This window comes from Pseudonaja textilis, chromosome Z (assembly GCF_049901715.1).
Source record: "Pseudonaja textilis isolate UNSWEBS1 chromosome Z, rPseTex1.2, whole genome shotgun sequence".
Classification (NCBI taxonomy): Eukaryota; Metazoa; Chordata; class Lepidosauria; order Squamata; family Elapidae; genus Pseudonaja; species Pseudonaja textilis.
Genome location: NC_142008.1, coordinates 62,807,846 through 62,832,666, shown reverse-complemented (window position 1 = coordinate 62,832,666; position 24,821 = coordinate 62,807,846). Strand labels below are relative to the sequence as shown.

General features: G+C 40.4%; 1 protein-coding gene across 3 annotated transcripts in view; it reads left to right on the top strand.

Moving 5' to 3' along the window:
* PDE1C (phosphodiesterase 1C) overlaps positions 1-24,821 on the top strand; it is a 335,246-nt gene that overhangs the window by 270,528 nt on the left and 39,897 nt on the right. For all 3 annotated transcript variants that reach the window (XM_087917919.1, XM_087917920.1, XM_087917921.1), the window contains 6 exons: positions 319-420; positions 8,071-8,191; positions 10,031-10,112; positions 17,821-17,941; positions 18,909-19,084; positions 23,186-23,341. In XM_087917919.1, coding sequence (XP_087774045.1) covers positions 319-420; positions 8,071-8,191; positions 10,031-10,112; positions 17,821-17,941; positions 18,909-19,084; positions 23,186-23,341 — 758 coding nt within the window. The remainder of the gene's footprint in view (positions 1-318; positions 421-8,070; positions 8,192-10,030; positions 10,113-17,820; positions 17,942-18,908; positions 19,085-23,185; positions 23,342-24,821) is intronic.

The window sequence follows — 24,821 nt, the reverse complement described above, 5'->3', positions numbered from 1 at the left end:
TAGGAGTGATTTTGCCTGCTTAGTGTCATATTCTGCTTGCTGATTCTGGAAATCTGCATCTCACAGAAAAGGTATTCTAGGGTTACTTTCAGAAAAGCACTTTATTATTCCCTAAAAATGACTAAATTGCACATACCTTCCTTCCGAGAAGCCCTGGTAAAAAAAAGATAACATGAAGGACTGAGTGACGCACATGGGAATGAAGACTAAGAATGTCATAAATAATGTTCAAACTGATAAAGAAAAACAAGTGTTTCTTATATGTTTCTTTTTCTCATTCTCTCCTTGTTCTTTCCTGCTCTGGTTATCTGCCAATAGAGAATTCAGGACTCTAGTGATTGAGATGGTGCTGGCTACAGATATGTCCTCTCATTTTCAGCAAATCAAAGCCATGAAGAATGCATTGCAGCAATCAGAAGGGTAAGAGACCTTCTGACATTGTGGAGAGGAAAGGCTCTACTATAGCTGGTACTTTGTCATTTTATTATATGAGCCTCAAAAATACCTTGCTGAAAAACAACAACATTCTTTATTAGTTGTAATTATTTCTTTTTCCAGTGATTGGGTTTAAATGTAGTTGCATCCTTTCAGAAGAGCAAAGATATACTTCTGGTTGTATCACTGATATATCAGCTAAACCCTGCTTTCATGTAACACATTACATATCGGACTGTCTTGATAGATTGTTTGTGGGTGATGAATACCTGGAATACATTTGTCAATGTTAGTTACAATAAATCATACTTATTACAGGGCCAATTCAGGGTACTGATATTGTAACAATTCTAATCTGTGTATTCCTTGAACTAAGAATGTATATCATACAGCTACTTTTTTTCTTTTTTTTCTTTTAAAGATCTGCATATTGAATATTCTTTTTAGGGCAGGGTTCCTAATTAAATTGCAATCCAGTTTGTAAAGATTTCACTATGAGGAATTGATTACATAAGTAGCATTTAAACACTTAAACTTACAAAACATTTCTTCCACTACAAAACATTTCTTCCGCTAAAATCACAAAGTAGCACTTTTCCTATTGAACAAGATTGAACAGAAGAGGCAATAAAGGCTAGAAAAAGGCAAAAATGCCCTTTTGAAATTCATTACCAAATATGGAGAAAATTATGGAGACAATTTATCTGAATTTCTACCAAAGAAGGAGAAATTCTTCTCAAAATGTCTTAAGAAAATACTTAAAGCGGGAAGATTTTTTACAGTATGACCAGACTTTCTATAGCCTGAGCAGTTTTTCTGGAGTCGTCCCCCCCCCGCCCCCCAAATTGCTGGTACTTTTATTTTGGAGCTTGGGAGGATGGACTGGTTGGATTAAGAGTGATTTACATATGAGTTGGCATAGCCATCAGAAGAAATGACTGAGAGGCAGGATGCAAGCTGGGCACTCTGTTTTTTTTTTTACTGCCTTTTTGGTGGCATGTGATCTTTCCTTAAATCTGGATGATTTCCTTAGGATGTCTTGTGAGTTGAGTAAGATCAGCTTTAAGTGGTGCAAATGGATCTAAGGATTGCTTTTCCTGTGTGGGAAAGGGCGCTTTGTCATTTCACTGAGCACAGGAGAATCTTGTCTATGGGGATTCTTCAGTCATCCAGGACATGGTTATCCCAAAGATGCTTTTTTCAAGAGGTAACTGGACTTCCTTGGTTTCTAGAGAGTTTAGCTGCCTCTTGAAAAAGCACCTTTGGGACAGGAGTCTCTTGAAATGCTTCTGAGTGGCCAAGGCACATGATTGCTCACTGATATTAATTGGATTCTTTTTCCAAATCATTTTAGTTTTCTCTCATGATAATAAGGCTTAGTAACATGGCACCAATTGTAGAAAGTTAGCACCCTCTCCTAGAAGAATGAAATATTTTGAGAAATATTAAAAATATTTTTTTAAAAAATATTTAAAAGAAAGAATATGGATGAGAAATGGAGAAACATGTTTTTTTTAGAGAGAGGAAAACTCTCACCCTCCTTAGTAGCCCACAGCAGATGTTAGCAGTAAAGAGATAAAGAGATAGATATCTGCAGGGGTGGGATTCTACCAGTTCGCACCTATTCGCTAGAACTGGTTGTTAACATTCTAAGCAGTTCAGAGAACTGGTTGTTAGAAGAAATTACTGGTCTAATCCTGTAAGGAAGGCAGGAAGGAAACATTCTGGTGTTGCTTATAGAAACTGCCTCTCTGTTAACCCTTATTACATTCTTGGCAGGTCTAGATTTCCTGTCTCTGGAATTTCTCTGGAGGTTTTTTTCCTCCTTTGCTGGTACTTTGCTTGTGTGGAGTGACCATTCAAAGTTACAATGACACAGAAAAAAGTGACTTATGACCATTTTTCACACTAATGACTGTTGCAGCATCCCCACACTCATGGGAAGCCAGGTGAGGAGATGCATGCCTCGATGTAAGTGATATTGAGTTGGACACACCCAGCCAATAACATGACCACCAAGTCTAGAATGGATTTCACTTTAACCAGGTCCATCTCTTCACCTTTGCACGACACCCAGAGGGGTTTTGATAATCCAGACATTGATAATTATGGAGCTCTCATTTTGACAACTTTGCGTATAATTTAGCTACAAGGAGTTTCTCCAATACTTGACACACCAACTTCACATGTTCCTCTAGGATCTCTCTGAAGATAAGAATGTCAACCAAGTACACAAGGCTTTATATAGGTGCTCTGTAGCATCGCATTTATCAATTGCATGAATACTGTGGGGCTCCTTACAGTCCAAAGTGCATCACTTTGAATTGGAAGCTCCCCAAGGGGCAGTAAAAGGCAGTTTTCCACTCATCATCATCTTTGATTTGTATCTCGTAGTATGCATCTCACAGGTCTAGTTTGGTAAACACCTTCCCTTTGGCCAGGTGGGCCAGCATGTTTTTTATGAGGGGAAGTGGGTAGGTGTTCTCCATGCATACAGTGTTTCTTCCCCTAAAATCCACACAAAGTCTCATTGACCCAACCTTTTTCTCCTTAAAGAGGCCTGGGGCAGCCACTCTGGAATTAAGCTGGTTAGATAAACCCATGGATCAAGTTAGTGTCAATGTACTCTCTCAGCTCTTTCATCTCTTTCGGGGTCATGGAGTACATCTTTGACTTGGGTAGCTTAGCCCCTGGTACAAACTCTATGGCACAGTCTGTGGGGTGGGGGTGGGGGGTAGTATATTGCATTTCTCCTTGTTGAATGCTTCCACCAAGTCCAGGTACTCTTTAGGAATTTGGCCAGGGGCTGCTGTGAATTGGCTGTGGCCTTCTCATTCCACTTAGCGCCACTGCTTCATTGAGATGTCTCTCCTCCAGCAGTCACCTGAGGGGGATTGGGGCCTATTCCCAGCCTTTCTGTAGCCACCCTCCCACATGATGGGGGGGGGGGCATTTGTCCAAGCAGGATAGGCCCATGATCATTGTTTCCATCATATTTGGCGCTACCATGAAGTGGATGAGTTTCTTGTGCTGGCCCATTTCCAACCTTATGGGCTCAGTGAGGAGGGTAGAGGGCTTTACCTCCAATGATCCGTCAACCTGTTCAAAACACATGGGCTGGGTCATTTTCTTAATCCTGATGCCCAGCTTTAGAACAATAGTCTGGCTGATTAGACAGCAGGTAAACCCCATAACTATGATCACATCCACAGTCCCCTGTGCCCTGGTCTTGGGTACTATTATCCACACCAGGATAGCAAATGGGCGGATGGCTTTCCTCACCATTGGGTCATTCTCATCTTTGTTGTCGCTTTTGTAGGTCATCAGCATTGGGGACTCCTATGTTGGAGGTTTCAGTCCCCCAGAGGGGATAGGTGAGATCTCAGCTTGAAGTCTGAATTCCCCCACCCCCCTGCAATGCTGTCTCCTTGGCCTGATCAAGGAGAGTGTCTTCCCCTCTGGTTTAGCAGTGGGAGATGGGCTCTCAGCCATCTTGCTGCCTTGGCAGTTATCATTCCCACCGTCAGTTGGCTGTACAGAGGTTCCAGCTGGGCTCAAGCTCCCCAAGTTCCACTCACCAGCTGAGTAAGTGCTTGTTGTGTTAGGCCTCAATCTGTTGCTGGGTTTCAAATCATCAGCTGAGGGGCTGCTTGTTGGGCTGGGCCCCAATCCGTGGCTGGATAGCAGGCTGAGGGGGCAGAAAAACCTGCAGCTGGGGTGGCAGTGGGGCCGGTGTGGGAATCCACTGCCCTTGGAGCCAGACCCAGGGTGGTACCACCAGCCAGGTGGTGCCAGCCAACTCAATTGGGGCCACAGTTGACTGAATGGGTTGCCTCCCTTCATAGGCCTTGGTAGGTACCACCCACTCTCCAGGCTCTGCCATTTGGGGACTTCCCATGGCCTTTCTCCAGACTGCGGTGATCCAAGCACCAGTCAAGCAGGGTCTCAGCAGGAGCTGGCACCAGGACCCGCAGTGGACTGGAATTAGTGGGCCACCATGATGGGAGCCAGTTGGGGTCTGGGTCACCATTTTTGCTAGGCAACACTTCATCGATCGGCTGGGGCCTTGGGTAATTTGGAGACTCTGCCCCTCTGCTACACATCTACAGACTCCTGATCTGCTGCGGGCTGATAGCAGAGGTGTATTCAGCAGGTTCTGACCAGTTCTGGAGAACTGGTAGCGGAAATTTTGAGTAGTTTGGAGAACCGGCAAATACCACCTCTGACTAAAGAATTTACAGTATCCTTCCCCTGCCATGCCCACCAAGCACTACCACCACAGAACTGGTAGTAAAAATTTTTGAATCCTACCACTGGGTGATAGGTATGGGGGGCAAAGAAGCCAGTGCCACTAGCAGCGGTGGGCTGGGGATATAGCCCCATGGGACCTGGAGCCAACCATGGGTGGAACCACAGTCCTTACTGGATTGTGCTTGTCCTGTCAGCTAGGGCAGTGGGTAGCCAGAAGAGATGGCCTCTCTGTGGCATGCCATCTAGAGATCTTCAGTCCCTGACTCACTGGGACATAGTAGGGCCTGCGTCCTCATCTGGAGGGGGTTAGTCATGGTCATGAGTTCCCTTCTTGCAAGCCATGAGGAGTCCCCCACTGGCCAGTGGGGTGGATCAGGGCTTCCACTGTTCTCTTCTACCCAGCCTGGACTTCTGGTGATCAGCATTCTGACGCTGGATGTAGGTTGCGCAATCTTCGACCATGTACACTCTCCCGCCACTGCTGCGGGCCACTTGAGCTCTGAGAAAGTCTGCTGTCCTTTCAGGTGGTCACCATGGTACCTATTCCTTCTGGTTCCTTCCTCCTCCATTCTGTTGTCTTCCCTGAGTCTTTCCACTCCCTGAGAATTCAAGTGAGTGACTGGAGCTCAGGACCCACACATGTAACTCCAGTTGGAGCAGAGAATTTTGGGGGACTGGCTTAATGTCAGCATTCCAGGAATTACAACCATTGCAAATCAGAACTCTGAGGCAATTCAATTCCTCAAAGAACAACTTTTATTGGAAATACCTGTCTGGTACAAATTGGTGAAAAGCCCATTCTGAATCTTCCCGGGCTTTTCACAACCTTAAAAGAAAAAGTTTCTGGTCTTTTCAAAACAATAAATCACATTGTCCAATCTGGATACTAGCTGGTTGCCTGGTTACAACTCTCTCCTTCTCCTGGAATGCCTCTGACTCACCAGAGAGCTATTCTATTTTGTCTACCAAATTCCCTTTATTACTCTCCCATTCATCTCCACATTATGTCAGCCTGAAATCCAGCTACAGGCCTGACACCATCTTTCCAATCAGTCTCCATGTATCTAATTTCTTTCTCCCAGTTTGGAACTGAACCAGATGAATATTTCTTCCAACGCAGGCTTGAAGTTTATTTAGATATCTGTGGCACTATGATCTTGACAAGCTTGGGAGGGCAGAGACTTGAACCTGGGTCTCCTACAAACTTCATTAATTTGTTTCTTTAGCTTGGCATTTTATAGCCCAAGTATGTCCACCCACTTTCTGGAGAGCTTAAATGATCTCTCTGCTAAAGGGTTTCACTTTATGAGCAAGAGTTGGCTGCTGATAGTTATCATTGTATTTTAACTATTTTAATTCCTCAAGGTGCTCTGGCACCCTGCCAGATTTGTAACTCTGGGTTGCAGGTATTTTTAATCTAATAATTGGTATTTAGCTTTTTGCAAGCAAAGTTTTTTGTATTTTTGTACAGGTAATCCTTGATGAAAAGAAAGGTATTGTCAGCATTCCAGCAAACCTCCATTCCAATCAGTAACTATGAGACAAGCATAATCTCAAAAGTACCTTAATTAGAATAGCACCTGGCACATCCTGTAATCTGCAACCCTTACACTGCAAAAACATATGGACTACACAACTCGATCAGGGCAAAGCAATAGACGCAATCTACATAGACTTCTGTAAAGCCTTTGATTCAGATACACGACAAACTACTCCTAAAACTATAATCTTACGGTATCTCTGGACACCTGCATAACTGGATAGAAGCATTCCTGTCAAACAGACAACAAATGGTCAAAATTGGGAGCGTCCTATCAAATTCTGTGCTGTCAACAGTGGTGTCCTCTAAGGCAGTGTTCTAGGACCAACTCTCTTCATACTCTACATAAATGACCTCTGTGATCATATTAAGAGCAACTGTGTTCTCTTCGCTGATGATGTAAAGCTATTCAACACCACAGACAATACTGCTATCCTTCAAAAAGACCTCGACTATGTATCAGAATGGTCAAACAAATGGCAACTTCAAATCTCAACAAATAAATGCTCTGTCTTACATATTGGCAAAAAAATCAGAAAATAAAATACAAACTGAATAGTCAAGACCTTGTTGATGATCCAAACTCTGTCAAGGATTTTGGAGTACTCATCTCTAATGATCTAAGTGCTAGAGCCCACTATAATTACATAGCCAAAAAGGCGTTAAGAGTTGTTAACCTAATCTTACGTAGCTTTTTCTCTGGTAATATTACACTAATAACTAGAGCATACAAAACATTTGCTAGACCAATATTCGAATACAGCTCATCAGTCTGGAACCCACATTACATATCTGATATTAACACAGTTGAGAAAGTCCAGAAATATTTCACAAGAAGAGTTCTCCACTCCTCTACTTGTTACAGAATACCTTATGCCATCAGACTTGAAATTCTAGATGTAGAAAACCTAGAACTACGTCGCCTTCAGTCCAATCTAAGTATAGTATATAAAATTGCAATGTCCTACCTGTCAATGAATACTTCAGCTTCAACCATAACAATACAAGAGCACACAATAGATACAAACTCAAGGTTAATCGCACCAAACTTGAGTGCAGGAAATATGACTTCAGCAACAAAGTGGTTTTCCCCATCATTACATTATACAGACCAATCACAAGCCGTCCCAGTGTAAGATCCTTTTTCCATGCTGCGCCACGCTTAATAACCTTGAACTAAGAAAAGAATTTTATTTTGTCTACTTAGAACTACTCAATTGAAATCACCCCCCTCTCATTTTCTCCAGCTATGTGGCAGCGTGGAATATGGCTTCCAAAGCTGACAGGCATCCCACCTTGAGAAGTTCATCTCCTAAAAGAGATAATAAACAAAACACAACCAAGGGTTAATGCGATGCCCTTAACCCCCTCTCCCCCCTCCAAGGGGACTCTGGTTGTCAGGAAATTCATTATGGAATTGATTAACCAATCTATCTGTATGTACATCCCAACTTTTTACCCAAGTAGTCTCTGACAAAGGGTAACCCTTCCATAATACCAAATATTGTAATCTCCCTCGGTGCAATCTTGAATTGAGGATTTTCTTAATTTTATAATGTACCCTGTACAATCAAAGATTTGGGGGGAGCTGTTGGGATCAGCCTTAGATTTGACCCTACAGCTGGTTTCAATAAACTACTATGGAACACTGGGTGTATTTTCCCCAATAGCTGGGAAAACAGGTATTTAGACTGACCTTGTATTACGAATATGTTTTGGAAGCAACTTCACAAGCTATTGCCCATTAGCTTATTGTCAGCATACCTTTATTTCCTTGATTAGTGGTCTTTTTTTAAAAAAAAATATTTAGGTAATTAATTTATGCCATTATTTTGGTTTTTCAGAATTGACAAACCAAAAGCCTTATCCTTGATGTTGCACACAGCTGACATCAGTCATCCTGCCAAGGCATGGAACCTCCATCATCGCTGGACCATGTCACTCTTAGAAGAATTTTTCAGACAGGTAACATAAAGAATTCATTTGACTGTGTTGATCATATCAAGTTGAAGAATGTGCTTAGAAAGCTGCGAGTCCTAAAAATTTATTACACAACTATATTATATATGATGTTTAATATTATTACTGTGTAGATGGTTGAATGTTCCTCTCACACTGACCCAAAAATAAACTAATTCCTTCTCCCATGCCCATAAATCCTTCCTTCCTTCCAGATTCCATAGGCTGGACATAAATGCCTTTAGAAAAGAAAATACTTTTCTTTCTTTCTCTCTCTCTCTAGTTAGCTGGCAATATTATCTAACAAAATGTATTACGAAGTGATGAACTATGGCAAAAGTTCCAAATATAGTATCTAAGTACACGTTTGATTTACATAGGTTTTGTTACCAAGTTTGGGGGAGGGGTAGGTTTACTGCTTCCTTGTTTTTGTAGCTTTACTGAATTTTAATTACATTTTAAAATTGTGCTAATTATTGTTTTTAGAGTTATATGTCTGCTTGTTTATGGAAAACTAACAGAGAAAGACAACAAATAGTATACTTATTCAGGGCTTCAAAAATTTTAGAAACAGGTTCTCTGCCTTGTTGCTGGGTGGGTGTGGCCACAGTGGGTGTGGCCTAGTTGGCCTCCTACACCACAGCGGGAGGGGGGCTTTTTTGCTCTCCATGGGCTCCAGTGGCTTTACTTGAGCCTCCGGGAGGGTGAAAACAGCCTCTCTGGGCTCTGGAGCAGGGGTGGGATTCTACCAGTTTGGACCGGTTCTATAGAACCAGTTGATACGATTCTGCACAGTTCAGAGAACTGGCAAATCATGCCCCTGGCTAGCCCTTCCCCTCCCTGCCCAATCAGTCCTTATCACGCATGTGCGCTCATGCCTGACATCGCTGACTGCATTTTCCCCTGCCCAGTCACTCCTGCTGTGCCCCCCTGTGCTCCATTTTTTGCCTTCCTGGGCCTCAGGGATGCCTCCTGGGAGCAAAAATGCCCCCAGGGGCTTCCCCGAGGCCCAGGAGGCAAAACAACAACAACCCAGAATGCAGGGCTGCTGCTGCAAAAAAAGAAGCAATTCCCACCCAGTCACATGGCCATGCTCACCTTCAGACTCCTATCTAGCCACACCCACAGAACCAGTAGTAAAAATATTTGCATCTGACCCCTGCTCCAGAGGCTCTCTGGAAGCCAGAAACGGGCCCATTTCCGACCTTTCCAAACTTCCAGGAGGCCTGTTTTTCACCCTCCCTGAGCCTCCGTGCATACCCTGCACTTACCTGCATCCAAAATGGGCCACATGGGGACTCCTGGGAGGGGAGGGGTAGGGTGGGTGGGGCCAGCCAGGAGTGGAATTTGGGGGTTCTCAGAACTGTGCAGAATCTTAGCTAGAGGATCTCCCAAACCTCCAGCAACACACCCGTGGACTTACTGCTGCCTATCCCTCATAATGGTTGTCTCCATATTAAAAATTGCAGCTTTTACATCTGGCTGGAAATAATGGCTAGACCGTAGAAGAAAATTCCATAGATGCACACACTTATTTTGGCTAACAAATTTTGCTTCTGTGTTTAGTCTTTTCCCAAATATTAAGGGGAAACCTGAGGAAAAAATGCTGTTTTGAGTAAAAAAATGAAAATCTGACTAATTAACTTTCTCTACACAATTCAAAAATGGTTAGGCTAAATTGTACATTCTTTTCTACATGAGATTTAAAATCATAGAACATTTAAAGATTTAACAAAACACAGAACAAAAACAACAAAAACACAGAACAGAAAGAGAAGGCTATGAAAATGGACATTGTGTCTCTCACATTCTTGTGATATTTTTTTCTCTCCTTCTACTTTTCAGGGTGACAAAGAAGCAAAACTAGGCCTTCCCTTTTCCCCCTTGTGTGATCGTAAATCCACTATGGTCCCTCAGTCTCAAATAGGTAGGTAAATCCAAGATTCCCAAATCTGAAACTGATAAACAGATTTGTATATGATGTGAAAAGATGTGGTATATATGTTGCTCATGTTGTGTCAAAGATAACATTCTGTTATATGAACTGGGAGGGAATTTACAAGTGCTAAAATTTTTCAGCACCTTGGTTGAAAGAATTGAAATATTGAAATGTCAATGCAATGAAAGTTTATTGAACAAATCTTCAATCTTCAAACCTTGAACAAACTGATTTAACTGTGAAAGATTAGATTAGTAGTTATAGAAATACCAGATGGGAATGCAGAAAAGTCAAAAAGCTGCAACATCCTCTTGTTGAGGGGTGGGATTCTACCAGTTTGGACTGGTTCTATAGAACTAGTTGTTATGATTCTGTGCAGTTTGGAGAACTGGCAAATTGTGCCCCTGCTTGGTTCCACCCCTCACCATCCACCTCTCCCCTCCCCGCCCAGTCAATCCTTAAGGTATTTCTTTCTCCGCCTCCTGATGATCAGCTGTTCTAATGATCATCTGTGCTGGGATCCCCCTTGCTGTCTTACTGGTTCACCCAGGAGGCTTCCCCAAAAAGGGGCATGCGGAGGAGGGGGCAGTAGGTTGTTGCATGCCCCCCCGCACTCCATTTTTTGCCTTCCCAGGAAGCAAAAACGCCCCCCCCAGGAGGCTTCCCTGAGGCCCAGAAGCCCAGCAGGGGGGTGCTGAAGAAGAAGAAGAAGAAGGAGGAGGAGGAGGAGGAGGAGGAGGAGGAGGAGGAGGAGGAGGAGGAGGAGAAGAAGAAGAAGAAGAAGAAGAAGAAGAAGAAGAAGAAGAAGAAGAAGAAGAAGAAGAAGAAGAAGAAGAAGAAGAAGAAGAAGAAGAAGAAGAAGAAGAAGAAGAAGAAGAAGAAGAAGAAGAAGAAGCAGCAGCCATGGCCACCCAGTCACATGGCCATGCCCGCCTAGCCACGCCCACAGAATTGGTTGTTTACAAATTGGAATCCCACCCCTATACTTGTCCTTGTGTGAAGTATAATATTAAGGCAATTCTGAAAATTTTGCTTGTCTACAACATCTCATGGAGTTTTGGGAAAGCTGAATATAGTTGCAATTAGATCATAGTTTAATTGTAGAGTCTTGTTTTAGAAGCAGAACTGGGTTTTTTATTGATAATCTTTAATTAATAGGTTTCCATGTCTTGAGATATTGGAAGACTGATTAGATTCCTTTGTTGTAAGATGCTGCTTAGAACTATGGACATTTTTTTTTCTTTCCTGAACAGCCCTTTTGATAAAATTTGACTTTTAGTTTAAAAATGATTGCATTCATTGTACAAAAAACTAAGATGAATTATATTGTTAACTGAAATAATTACAGCAAATAAACCAAGCCCTTACAAAATACTACTAATTCATATAACCTTCACTGTTGGAGCATTTTATTTAATTTGTGGGAAGTTTACTGCATCATATAATGTTAATAATCACAATATCTGCATAAATCTTGTATAATATTCAAAACTTTTCTTTGTCTGCTGTCCAGTGGGCAATTACTTAATAACTTCATGTACTGAGAACATTTGTTTTTCTCAAACATATGTTTTTCTCAAAGATGTTCTAAGACATTAAGAGTCTTACATTTAGGCAAGAAAAACCTGTACATATACAGACTGAGTGAAACCAGACTTAATAGCAGTAATTGTGAGAGAGATCAGAGTCTTAGTGGACAACCAATTAAATATGAGCCAACAGTGTGTGGTGGCAGCCAAAAAAGTCAATGCAATCCTAAATTGCATTAACAAAGGAATACAATCAAGTTCACGTGAGGTACTAATAGCATTCTATAAAGCCTTCATAAAACCACATCTGGAATATTGCATTCAGTTTTAGTCACCACTCTATAAAAAAGATGTTGAGGCTCTAGAAAGAATGCAGAGAAGAGCAAACAAGATGATTAGGGGACTGGAGGCTAAAACATTCAATGAACAGTTGCAGGAACTGGGCATGGCTAGTCTAATGAAGAGAAGGACCAGGTTCCAATATTTGAGGAGCAGTGTTCCAATATTTGAAGGGCTGCCACAGAGAGGAAGGGGTCAAGCTATTTTCCAAAGCACCTGAAGGCCAGACAATGAATAATGGATGGAAACTGAACAAGGAAAGATTTAATCTGGAAGTAATGAGAAATTTTCTGACAGTGAGAGCAATCAACCAATGGAATAGCTTACTTTCAGAAGTTGTGAGCTTCATCACTGAATGCTTTCAAGAAGAGACTGGACTGCGGTCTGTCAGAAATGGTGTGGGTAGGGTCTTCTGCTTGAGTGGAGGTTTGGACTAGATGATCTACAAGATCCCTTCCAATTCTGTTAATCTGTTTATTGGCTTTGCAATTTGATATTTTTATAATGAAGTTTTCAGTGAATGAGCATGCTGTACCCTTTTGAGCTCTGTTTTTGTTGGCAGAGGCACTGCAGGCCTTCACGGTTTCCAAGGGGGCCCATGGGTCAGATCTAAGAACCCCATGGGCCAGATCTGCCCTTCCAGGCCTTGAGTTTAACACCCATTATATAAGGAATAGGAAATGACCAAATTGGCTATTAGTGAGTTCCTCATTTGACAGATAAGCAGTTATCAAAGAGAAGTGATCAGTTCTGAACTGTTATGTTGATTATTCCCATTTTTGAGATAAGCAAATTTATGAGGAATCCTAGTGGCTGAAAAATGGGCTTTGTGTTTCATGCAACTAAATTAAATAAGAGATTATGTGGAACTATTTTTCATTCATATAAATATTTTAATGCTTCTATTTCTCTAGCCATTTCTATAATGTTATGCCCAATTTGCTCTGTAAACAGTGAATAATAATTTCCAGCTTTATTGTTGTGAAAAAGGAATCATTTATTGCAGGATAATATACAGTTTGGCATTCTGTAATGGCTAATTTTTTATATGTTACAGAAAATATCTCACACTACAGTATATCTGATGATTATTTTTATCTTGTAAATCACATGCAATGATTAGGATTAAAGGGAGTCTATTGCCTTTCTCTTTGTAGATGCAATTAAAGAAGTCTTATTATGGTTTCATTTTTATATTACTCTTATAAATTTTCTAACTTGGGTCATTATCAGCATTAATAACAATAACAAAACAACATCAACAGTAATAATAATAATAATAATAATAATAATAATAATAATAATAATAATAATAATAATGAGGTACTACCTTGATGTGGTTGTGGGGCTTGTGTGCTCTGAGGAAGATGAAGGCTATGCCAGGGTTTCAATCATACTGGACAGATCTCATCAGAGGAGTCAGACAAAGAGTGCCTTAACTGGTGTGGTAGCTGATGCAGCATCTAGTTGAATGTCCAACAGCATCTAGTTGAAAACAATATTTTTTCACCTGAATGGAAAGGAAACAGCTCCAAGAGCAGAGGAACAAAATATCAACTCCTAATTGACAAAACGATTTTGGAAAACTACAAGAGAAGGAAGACCAACTTGAACATAGCATGACTACAAAAAGGCATTCGACTTTCTGCCATATCACTGGATAATCAAGTGCCTAGAAATAACAGGAGTCAGTAGAAACATCGGAAGCTTGGTGCAAAGATTGATGGCACAATGGAAGACACAGTTGCAGGTCAAAGATGAGAGATTTGGTGAAGTTAATATCAAGAGAAGAATATTTCAAGGAGATTCACTAGACCACTTCTAGTTGTCATTGCATTATTTCCTTTGTCAACAATACTGAATAACTCAGGCCACGGCTATCAAACTTCAAAAATATCTGCTAGACTATCCCATTTCCTTTACATGGATGATCTGAAGCTGTATGGAAAACCACCATCTGAAATAGAATTGTTCCTCAACACTGTTCATATATATAGCCAAGATATTGCAATGGAGTTTGGATTGGACAAATGTGCCACACTCACTATCAAACAAGGAAAAATAGTGAAAACTGAAGGAATCAAGATGCCCCATGAAAATAACATTAAGAGTCTGGATGAAGATGATTACTACAAATACCTGGGTATCTTTCAAGCTGACAACATCAAGCACGCTGAAGTCAAGAAAAAAAAAAGAGGTGAATATATCAAGAGAGTGAAAAAGATCTTATTTATAACAATTTTATTGATTTTCAAAGACAATACACAAACAAACAAAACATAAAACATAAAAACATAAAACATCTTTTCTGAAAGCTGCTTGATCCCGGGTTACAACTCTTCATACAGACACAAATTCAAATTCATATTCATTTTATATACTGTTCCATATCTTATTACCATTTTCAATTTTCTATATAGCTTCTCCCCTCTTTTAACTTTCTTAGTTTTATTTTATTTATCTCATCTCAGTTCAAATCATAATACTTATTATTCTTTGTCTGTTCTGTTTCCAGCTATCCATTTATCTTTTCTCTTTAAACAAAACTTCTCCTGTACACTGATTGGAGTATGATGCCTTTAACTCTTTCCCCTAAATTTATAATACTTAATATAATACATAACTTGCATTGGGATTCTGTTTAGTACATTCTAAAATTACACAATGTATTTTATAAGAAAAAGAAAAAAAAGAAAAAAGAAAAAATTTATAGGTATAGGATGTAGTTAAAACAACTATCAATGCCAATACAAATCTAATCATAAATATTAATATTCAGTTATATCTTAAACATTTTACACGTTACTTTTCTATTAAATATCATACTTTTATGGGAACACTTATACTTTCCATAGTTATTTCTCCCCCACATCACATATTTTAAATCATTATATCATTTCTCCTACTTCAATTCTCTCATTTATTTCATTACCTTCTTTTTCTTCACAAAGATTTCACTAAATTACACTAAACGTTCTATCCCATTTTTGGTTACATGTTGTTTCCAATTTTCTAACATTATTTCTAAATACAAATATAAAAATACAATCTTATGTACCTTTACAGAATCCCTTTTTCAATTAAATTTACCCATTGTCTCTAAATGAATTTTGTTTCTTTACATCTTGCTCCCTACCATTGAGGCTTCTCATCCCTTCCTTTCTCCCTTGCTTATTCTTCTCCTTGCCCTTTTTACCCCCTTGTCTCTCCACCTCACTTTTCCTCTTCTGCTTTCCCCCTTTCTGTTGTTTTCTAACATGTATCCACTTTTCACCTTATTTTTCTCTTTTTTGGTTGTTTTTTCAAATCTTAAAGTCCCCTTTTTCTTTTCCTCTTTCTCCTTTCCTTCCCCAAATAGAGTCACTTGTTCATCAAAGATGGCTTCTTCTTTATCCCAGTCATCCTGCTGCGCAGTCAGTTTTTCATAGGTACAAACCGCCATTTCTAGAAATTGAAAAAGAGTGCCCTAAGAATCTTTCCTTCTTGTTCTTCTTTTTTGTATTTTTTGTATTCAATTTTCAATTCATCCACAAGTGATGCCATTGTAGAGAGAAAAAGTTTTTCCAAGACAACCACCAAGTGCTTTTAATCAAAAATAATTCCCAAAAGTTCCAAAGTCACCAAACAATCCAAATAAGCTGTTTCTTTTAGTACTTTTGTCTTTCTTCTGTTTCTCTTCCTGGGGTTGCTGTTTAGCCACAAAGTTCCAATTAAGATATATCTTTTAGAAGTCTTATTAATATTTAATAGCTCTTTAGAATTCTAGGCAATCTCCTCCTTATTTTCAAATTCTGCTCCAAATTTTTTTCCTCTCCCTTACAGCAAAAAAGATTTTTTTTTAAGTATTCAGAAATCCTTATCCCTTTAGCATTTAATTACCTCCAATGCGGATTTTCCTATTTCTCTTGCAGTTCCATTCACTGTCACGTTAGGAAGGAGAGTGAAAAGAAAAAAAAAGAAACTTTTCCTTTTAATTTCCATTCGCTGCTTATAAAGCTCTGGAAACTATGTATCTTTGGCAAATTTTAAGTTCCAGGATACTTTCACTGTTACTTTATCCTGGTCAGCAAAAAACACTTTCACTTCTTCACAGCTCCTCCTGCACATTCTTTTTCCGGCTGAGCTCTTCTATGTGGCGGCCATTTCTGACTGCCGCTCAGATGCCTTCGGAAAAGGGGGTTTAGTCAGTTAGGGAAGAGAGGTGCGATATCTCTCGACCCTGCCAGGTCCCCCCTTCTACGGAGGTGGCTAGCCCGAAGCTGGATGGCTCGGAGCACTCGGGCAGCAAGCGCAGGCAGAAACCGCGCACAGTCGCGGATTCCTGCCTGCCCCAAAGCGCTGTAAACCGGAAATCCAAGAGAGTGAAAAAGATCTTAAAGTACAAACGCAATGGAGGAAATACCATTAAGGCAATTAACAATACCAACCATTAGATACACAGCTGGAATAGTGAACTGAACTCAAACAGAATTAAAAGCAATGGATAGGAAGACCAGAAAAATAATGACAATGAATCATGCCCTTCATCCTTGCAGCAACATTGACAGACTCTACCTACCAAGGCAAATAGGTGGGTGTGGAATGTTGCAAGTACATCAAATAGTTGAAGAAGAAAAAGTGCTTTGGAAGAATATCTGAAGGACAATGAAGAAGATACACTGAAGGTAATATGCCAGAAAGGCTTGCTGACTACCAGAGAGACCAAACTGGCCTATAAGAAAGACCGAATGAAGAACAGAATGGAGGTACAGGAAGACAAAGCACTACATAGCCAGTATATTAAAAAAAATAGCAGAGAAAGCAGATAATAACAAGACCTGGCAATGGTTAAGAAAAGGAAAATTAAAGAAAGGGATTAATTTTGGCTGTGCAAGACCAAGCCTTAAGGACAAATGTATACAAAGTCAGAATAGAGAAGAAAGGAACAGACAGTAAGTGCCACCTATGCAAAAAAGCTGAAGATACAGTGGACCATCTGGTAAGCTGCTACAAGAAGATTGCACAAACTGACTATAAGCAGCAGCATGACAAAGTAGCAACAATGGTGCTTTGGAAGATCCGCAAGAAATATCATTTGCTTATAAGCAAGAACTAGTGGGACCATAAAATAGAAAAAGTTGTAGAAAATGAAAAGGTTAAATTGCTCTGGGACTTCAGAATCCAGACAGACAGGCACCTGCCTATAATAACAGTTAACAGTTGTCGATAAGACAGACAAAAAAAGTCTGGATAGTGGATGTGGCAGTGCCTGGAGACAACAGAAGAGAAGAGAAAGAACTGGAGAAGATAACAAAATATAAAGACTTGCAAATAGAAATAGAATGACTATGACAAAGGCAAGCAAGCAAGGGTAATACCAATAGTAATAGGTGCCTTGGGTGCAGTCCCAAAACAACTGGAGCACCACCTGAATACTATAGGCATTGACAAATTTGCCATCAGTCTATTGCAGAAGGCAGCTTTACTTGGAACAGCTTCCATCCTGTGGCGATATCTGTAACACAATCAAACATCCAGATTTGCCTATCCCAGATCCTTTGTAAGGACTCGAGAGGTAGACAAAAATGCCAAACCCAGTCTGAACATCTGGCTGACTGTGCGGTGAATAATTATAATAATAAACCCACACAAAACAAGCTATTGCAAGTTGAACTGTTACCAATGCTTTATTTGGCCATTTATGGAATTCTCATATAGTAGGAAATAGCATGTAGTAACAGTGACAATTTTACCATGCTGTTATAAGTATTGGTATATTTATCTTATAGGAAGTATAATATTAACTAGGCAATTTTCTTGCATTTGTTTTCTGTTCTGTGTTTTTCCAGGCTTTATTGATTTTATTGTGGAACCTACTTTCACTGTGCTGACTGATATGACTGAGAAGATTGTAACACCTCTCATAGAGGAAGCCTCTAACTCTGGTATGACAGGATTTAGGCGATCCAGGTCAGTAACCATGTATATTTGTAGTAGAATCTCCCTCTTTAAGGTGTGTGGGTGTATCTGTGTTTAAAATTTTATTTTTCTGGGGTAAAGAAAGAGTGTTCAAGTCATGTGTGATAAAATGATCAAGAAATTATCCAAGTTGACCAGGCTAATGAGACCATTACAAGAATAATATTTGGAAGTAGAGAAATATCCTGGGATGATTATGATAAATTCTTTGAGATTATTTTCTGGACCAAATATATATTATCTGCTGTTGATATTGAACATTATTCTAAATAATATAATTGTAATTATAATACAGATATAATATTTAGAATAGTATCAAATTTATGTGACAGTATATCTAGAGATATTTTCCCACTTTTCATTATGAAAACTATTTGACAATTTGACAAAACTACAAGCTACAAGCATCACTTTTAAGGCTAAATGCCTTCTGCAACCCAGACTCTTTTTTTCTTTGCCAATTGGCTCTTCAATAATTAATTAAAATCTGAGTAAATCAGAATATGCAGTGTTTGGATTGCCTTATCATCAACTCCATGCCTTTATGATCCCACCATGACAGCAGTTCATCTGATTTCCAGTTCGGCTGTCATTCAACTAAAAATGGAATAGAGTTATGAGCACACTGTTTTTCCATTGGGAACTTCTGTCTTTTCCCCTATGCTCTTCTCTCTATTCACAGAGATTCCGTTGCAGTAACATCATGCTGAGCAGTTCTTATTTCACCATGTGCTTATTTTAATTTGTAAACAGAAGAGTGGATATGAAAAGGGTTTAAAAGTATTTCTCAAGGTTTGGGGAGTGAAAAGTATAGTAAAGTAGGAAGAATTCCAACTTAAAAAAATTGGCAAGAAATATTCACACGTATCAAAAAAAGTGAAAGGGAGAAGAAAATGGTAATATCACTTAATATTTCTTAGTAATTAAAATGCCATTAATATTGTATATGCAATCCCAGTCTGAATAGCCTTAGCCCCTCAGAAGTGAAAAGATCAAGTGTCAAGAGCACTGGGTCAGAAGGAAGTGCCTCATTCAACTCTTCCATCCTCACTGTGGACTTCAAATGTTTTAAAGCCACCTGGACAGAAGTAGTGCAACAAAACCGAGAAAAGTGGAAAGCCCAAGCAATCAAAGGTAACAAAAGTAACAAAAACAGTACTGGAAAATAATTTTCAGCAAAATGATGCATAACATAGACAGGCTTGTGAACATGCATTCAAAGGAAAAGTTCCTAAAGATACTTGGAGGTTTCTGGTGAGATTTTTGTGTGAACCACAATTAAAATGTGCGAACACTACTTGGTCACTTCTTTCCATATCACATTCTTGCAGTGATATAGGAGAAGACATGAAATGAAAGACTAAGGGGAGACTGTCTACTTCCTGATGGATACTCAAGCCAACCCTCTTAATGCTAGGAAAAGAGTACTGTGGATAATTCTTTTCTCTGTATTATTAAATCAGTTTCCTTGCATTCCAAGTAATGCATTTGCCAAAAGCAGAATTCTAAGGCAGGTAGATTCCTCAAACAACATGTTTATTGGATACGTCATATCGGCACAGCTTGTGAAAACTAACTCTCCATGGTTTTCCCCCTAATTAAAAGAGCAAATATTTCCCTTCCCATGTGTCACTGGTCACGTTGTACAATGAAAATAGCTGGGAGGGGGGTGGTCACTCCCCTCCTTCACTTGCCACCTATTGGGATGACCTTGTTTTCCACAAAAAGACTTTCTGTTTTTGTTTTGACTGGTAGCTGGTCTATCTACATCCCCCCCTCCCTTCTTCCTTTCAAAGTTCATGGCAACTATGAGATAGGAAAAGATGGCTTCAGCCAGGTTCACTTCAGAGTTGACAGTTGGACCTCCTCCCTCAACTGCAGAAAAGTTCCTGGAAAATTCAAATGGAAAATACATTAGTTTTCCTCTAAAATCCACACCTCATAGTGCCATCTTTTTTCTCTTTGAACAGTACTGATGCAGCTACCCTTGATTTCACTGGCTGTAGAATCCCCTGACCAGGTTCTTATTGATGTACTTCCTTATTTCCTTCATTTCTCTAGGGGTCATGGAGTACAACTTTGGTTTGGGCAGTTTTGCCCCTGGCACAATCTCTATTGAGTAGTTGGTGGGGCAATGGGGGGGATGCAGTGTATTGCATTTCACTTCACTTAAAACTTCTGCTAGGTCCTGCTATTCCTTGGGAATCTGGGATATCCCTATGAATTGTTCTGATGTCGCTCTTGATCTCTCACTTTGCTTAGTGTCCTTCGGATGCTGGACAGCTTCTCCTTTGGTAGCACTAGGAGTGGGGAGAGGACCTATTCCCATCCTTAGCTTTCTCTCTCCCACTTCCCACCACGTGGTGAGGGCCCATTCATTTATTTTATTTATTTATTTTATTTGTCAATCGCTTACAAAATAATAGGTATATTATTGCATTCTTCCTAAATCAGATGTTGGCCAGGGGTTGATCACCTCCCAAGCTGGTGCTTCTCTGGGTGGGCCTGTGGCTTCTGCTCCATGGTTCCACATTTTTGTACCACTTGAGCTTGAAGTCTATTGCCACTGCCATCCAATACCATTTCTGTACCTGATCAGGGACCCCTTGGTAAAGGCATGCAGCAATTCATGGCCCAGCTCTCCTTGTATAAGTGGACCAATAGCCTCTCCAGCCACTGTTACCACCAGTAGCCTCTCCCAGCCACTCTCTGGAACTCTTGGACATACTCCTTGGTGGGCCAGCTCCTTTGCTTAATCTCACAGATTTCTGCTTTGGTTTGCAGGATCTTGGAGTCATCCTCGAACCTAGCTCTCAGCTCTTATAGGAAGGTGTCGATATTCACCCGCCCTGGCACATCCTTGTCATGGAGCTAGGTTAACCACTCCAAATTCACTGCACAGACCATTGCTTGGTGACTGGGGTAGTCCACTGCATGGTCATTTATATAAGCCCACATCTGGTTTAGGAAGAATGCAAGTTCTATGGGTCCCCGTTGAAGGTGTCTTTCATTGGGGAAGGGGTGGCTGGGTGAGAAGAAGGAGGAAGTTGTGCTGGTGCCCAATCTGGGGGCCAGTGTCACAGGACCCAGCTGACTCTGGGGTAGTATGTTCATGGTGGGGTCCTTGCCATCCTGAAGGGTTATGTGAGTGGCTGGGTGAGCTCATCACCCAATGGCAGCATGGCGGGCTTCATGGTGGGCCTGAGTTTGACTGCACTAATGGCACCAAGGAAGTGGCACTACAACTGAGGCACTACAACTAGAACCAGACCACAGCAAGGTGGGAAACTTAGGGTAACTTATCTCAGGATCACTCCATGTGGTTTGAACCTACATGCCTGTCCCCTCCCCTCCATGCTCATCCAGTTAAACCTCTCCTGCAGGTTCTCAACCATCTGACCGGGGAAAGCTGTAATGCCCTGGATTTTTCTAGCTTGAAAGGTCCCCTCATCCTCCAGTGTGGGGCAAAGATGACTAATTCCCACATGAATATCAATGGGAACTTCATTTCCAGCCCCAGACAGAGCCCTGGTGCCTGAGGTCCTCTTCAGCCCGATATAAGTCCTCAGTGGCAGGTACCTCCATCTGGACCTTCAGCTGGGTCACCGCTGGGAGGGCAAACTCCACCAGTATTGCCTCTGTCTGCAGGCTTTCAGTGGCGGTCACACCAGTACCGGTGACTCCTTCTCCCTGCTTCTCCATGGCCTTCTCTGAGTCCCTTGAGTGAGCAGCTGGGGCTCAGGACCCTCCGAGAGCTGTTGAGTGGCAGTGGCAGCAGGTCTGCTGAGGTGTGGCAGTAGCAGCCTGAGAGGGGGATGACATTCATCGGGTATGCGAGGGAAATATGCTCATGTGCAGGCCAAGGGCAAGATCCATAGGGGAGCTGAGAGAAGATGACCAGCAGCAACCTGCTTTCCAGTTGCAAGCCAAAACAGACAGTGGGATGGAGTAAACACGTCCAGCAGTCTGTACCACATGCCTCCCTCTAGCCCCCGCCTGCTGCTGATGCCATTGTGTGTGCTGCTGGGATGGCAAGCCCAGTGGAGCTGTCTCCAGAGCTGCAGAATGTACCAGTTGGGGCTAGAAAACATTGGCCCACATGCATAAATGGAGCAAGCAATGGGTGATGGTTTCCTGCACCAGCCACTCCACCCTTTGCATTGCCTCATGACAGCATATCCCCTCCCCCAACCCCTGAGTCACCTTAACTCACCTCCGGTGAGATGAGCCCACCGCCTACCGCCCCACTTGCTGGAGAAGGATTCTCTCCTCTCAACACTGCCTGGCCCACGCGAGTGACACCAAGCTGGCCATACCCCTTGAGTCTTGCCCAATTGGCCGTGACCCACCACCCGTACCCTGGCCTCCAGAGGACAATCACAATTGATGCAACCTGCAATCCATTTGGCACCCCTGATGATCTAATGGGTTCCAACTGACGTAATTGTTGCAGCATCTTCCTTATGGAACACCATTCTGTCCATATGTAGCAATAGCATTTAGACTAATATACTGTTTCACAATGCTTTAAAGCCCTTTCTAAGCAGTTTACATAGTCAGCATATTGTCCCCAACAATATGGTCATTTTACTGACCTTGGAAGGATGGAAGGCTATATGCAGATTACCTAATGGTGCTGGTGCTCTGGGAAGCTGTAGAAATATGGTTACTCCCTCAGGCATTAGGCTAAAATATTAGATTACCTCAGCTACATGGTTGTAGGATTTTTGAGGATCTTGACAGCACTGCATTCATGTTATTCCACTTATTTTTATTTGGATTATTTTGGTTTTGTTAGTTTTAATTATGGTTAGTTTCCTGGAGATAAATATCTGCAATAATTGTTCTTGGCATATTTCTTTAACATTTAATATTCAACCTCTGAATGTAGAAGTTTCACTTATTTTTCATGAATAACTAAAACTGATATATATATTTCCTAAATTATACATATTGCAAAGAGGTGAATGGCGTGCAAAATGTGGCTGTGATGGTTAATAGTTCATATATCTTCATGTATGATGAGCAAAAATAGCATTAGCCAACTTAGTTTTAAGAAGCAAGCAGTAGACTTCAGCTAAATGAAAGTAGCATTTCTTAATTTTTTTAGGCTTTATGTCATTTCCAGCAACTAAAAACAATAGATATTTAACATTTTGACAATTCCACTAATCATTTTTATGCTCCCCTTCCCTATCCCCATTGTTTTATCTTTTGTTTTTGCTGAGGATGCAGAAGAAAAAGAAAAGAAAGAAGCAGAGGAGAATTCTCAAAAGGGTACAGATGACAAGAAAACAGAAGGAAATGAAGGAAAAAAGACAGCTGAGGTTAACATTTTTACCAAGTCAGAGAAAAGTAAACAAGGGAATAAAGAGAGTTTCTCAGGAGATGGTAAGAGCACTGAAATCAATAAAAGTAACCTAAATGGGAGTCGCCCAACTGGCAGTAACAAACATGGAACTTCTCAAGGAAAAAATGTAACTGAGATGGAAAAGGGAGTAGTGTTGAGGTATTCCCCGTTAGGAGAATGAGTGCACTCAGGGAAATGTAGTGAGAGTGGTGAGAAATAACACACAACCAGCATACAGATACACTGAATAGTAAAATGTAGGTTTTACTTCCAGTAAATGGGTAAACAAAGTCCAACAAACAGTCCAAATCATACACGGTGAAAGCAGGTAGTATTCAATACAATCAGTCCAGGTATAATCCAAAAAATGAAGTCCAGTATCATAAACAAAGTTCAGTAAACAGAGTTTGCTAACAGTTTGCAAGACTCACAGCAATCCAAGCAGAACGCCAATCAGGTAAAAGGCAATAGGGAAATGGAAGAAGAGAACAAACCAGGTTTCTAGCTCCATCTTATAACCGTTGGAGGAACTTCAGCCAATCACAATTACAGCACTCCCTTAAAGATACAACAGTATTAAATAACTATCCTGGTTTATATATTGCCAACCCAACTGTTAGGTGACTATCATTCCTAACAAGTAGAGTCAAAACCAACAGGAGGAGAGTCAAAACAGCATCTACAGAAGGGTAAGTGCATCTGTCTTTTCATGGAACCGTGAATTTACTGGCAAATTCATTTCTCACTTAGGTGCTCCAAGACTGGTAGATGAATCACTTAGTTGGGTATTTGTGTTAACTTTAAAGTAACAGAGCACTGTAGTGATTAAGTATATTAACGCTATTGATACTATTGATAGTGTACTATGACCTTATAAATGGAATTACCCATTTTAGAAATTTTAGAAAAACAAAATTTGAACAGAGAATCCAATTGAATAATTTAGAGAACTGAAAGAGGATAGTTTTGCGCTTTCATACTAGTAACACGATTATCACTCAGGGTGTGCTGAACATTTCCTTTTTTCATATAGAAGTGGCAGAAGGATACAAAATAAAATTTCCTGCATGTTTACTCATTTTATTGCTCATTTTCTTAATCATCATAGGTTTAGGATTTTATTTTATTTTATTTGGAGCCATAACCGTATGATTTGCCCAATCAGTAAGGGATATTGTATAACCAAGAGATGCTGGCAGTTTAACAATATTACATAAACAACTCAGTAAGAGAGTATTAGTTTCTAGCTGAGCATTTATATTACTTTTCCCCCAAAGTTTTATTTGCTTTAATTGTATAATATATTGTTGTCTGGGTACCATTGTTTTTAGGCGATTGTAATCAAAGTGTTTACAATAACATTGATCATAATAACATTAATACTGTAATAACAATAATATTTAGCATTTTCATTTTAACAGATTTCCATTTTAACATTTATCCTTTTTGTGTCCCTATCTTTCTAACTTCTGTTTTTTTGTCTAACCATTGATAAAATAAGTCCCATGTCAAAAAGTATTT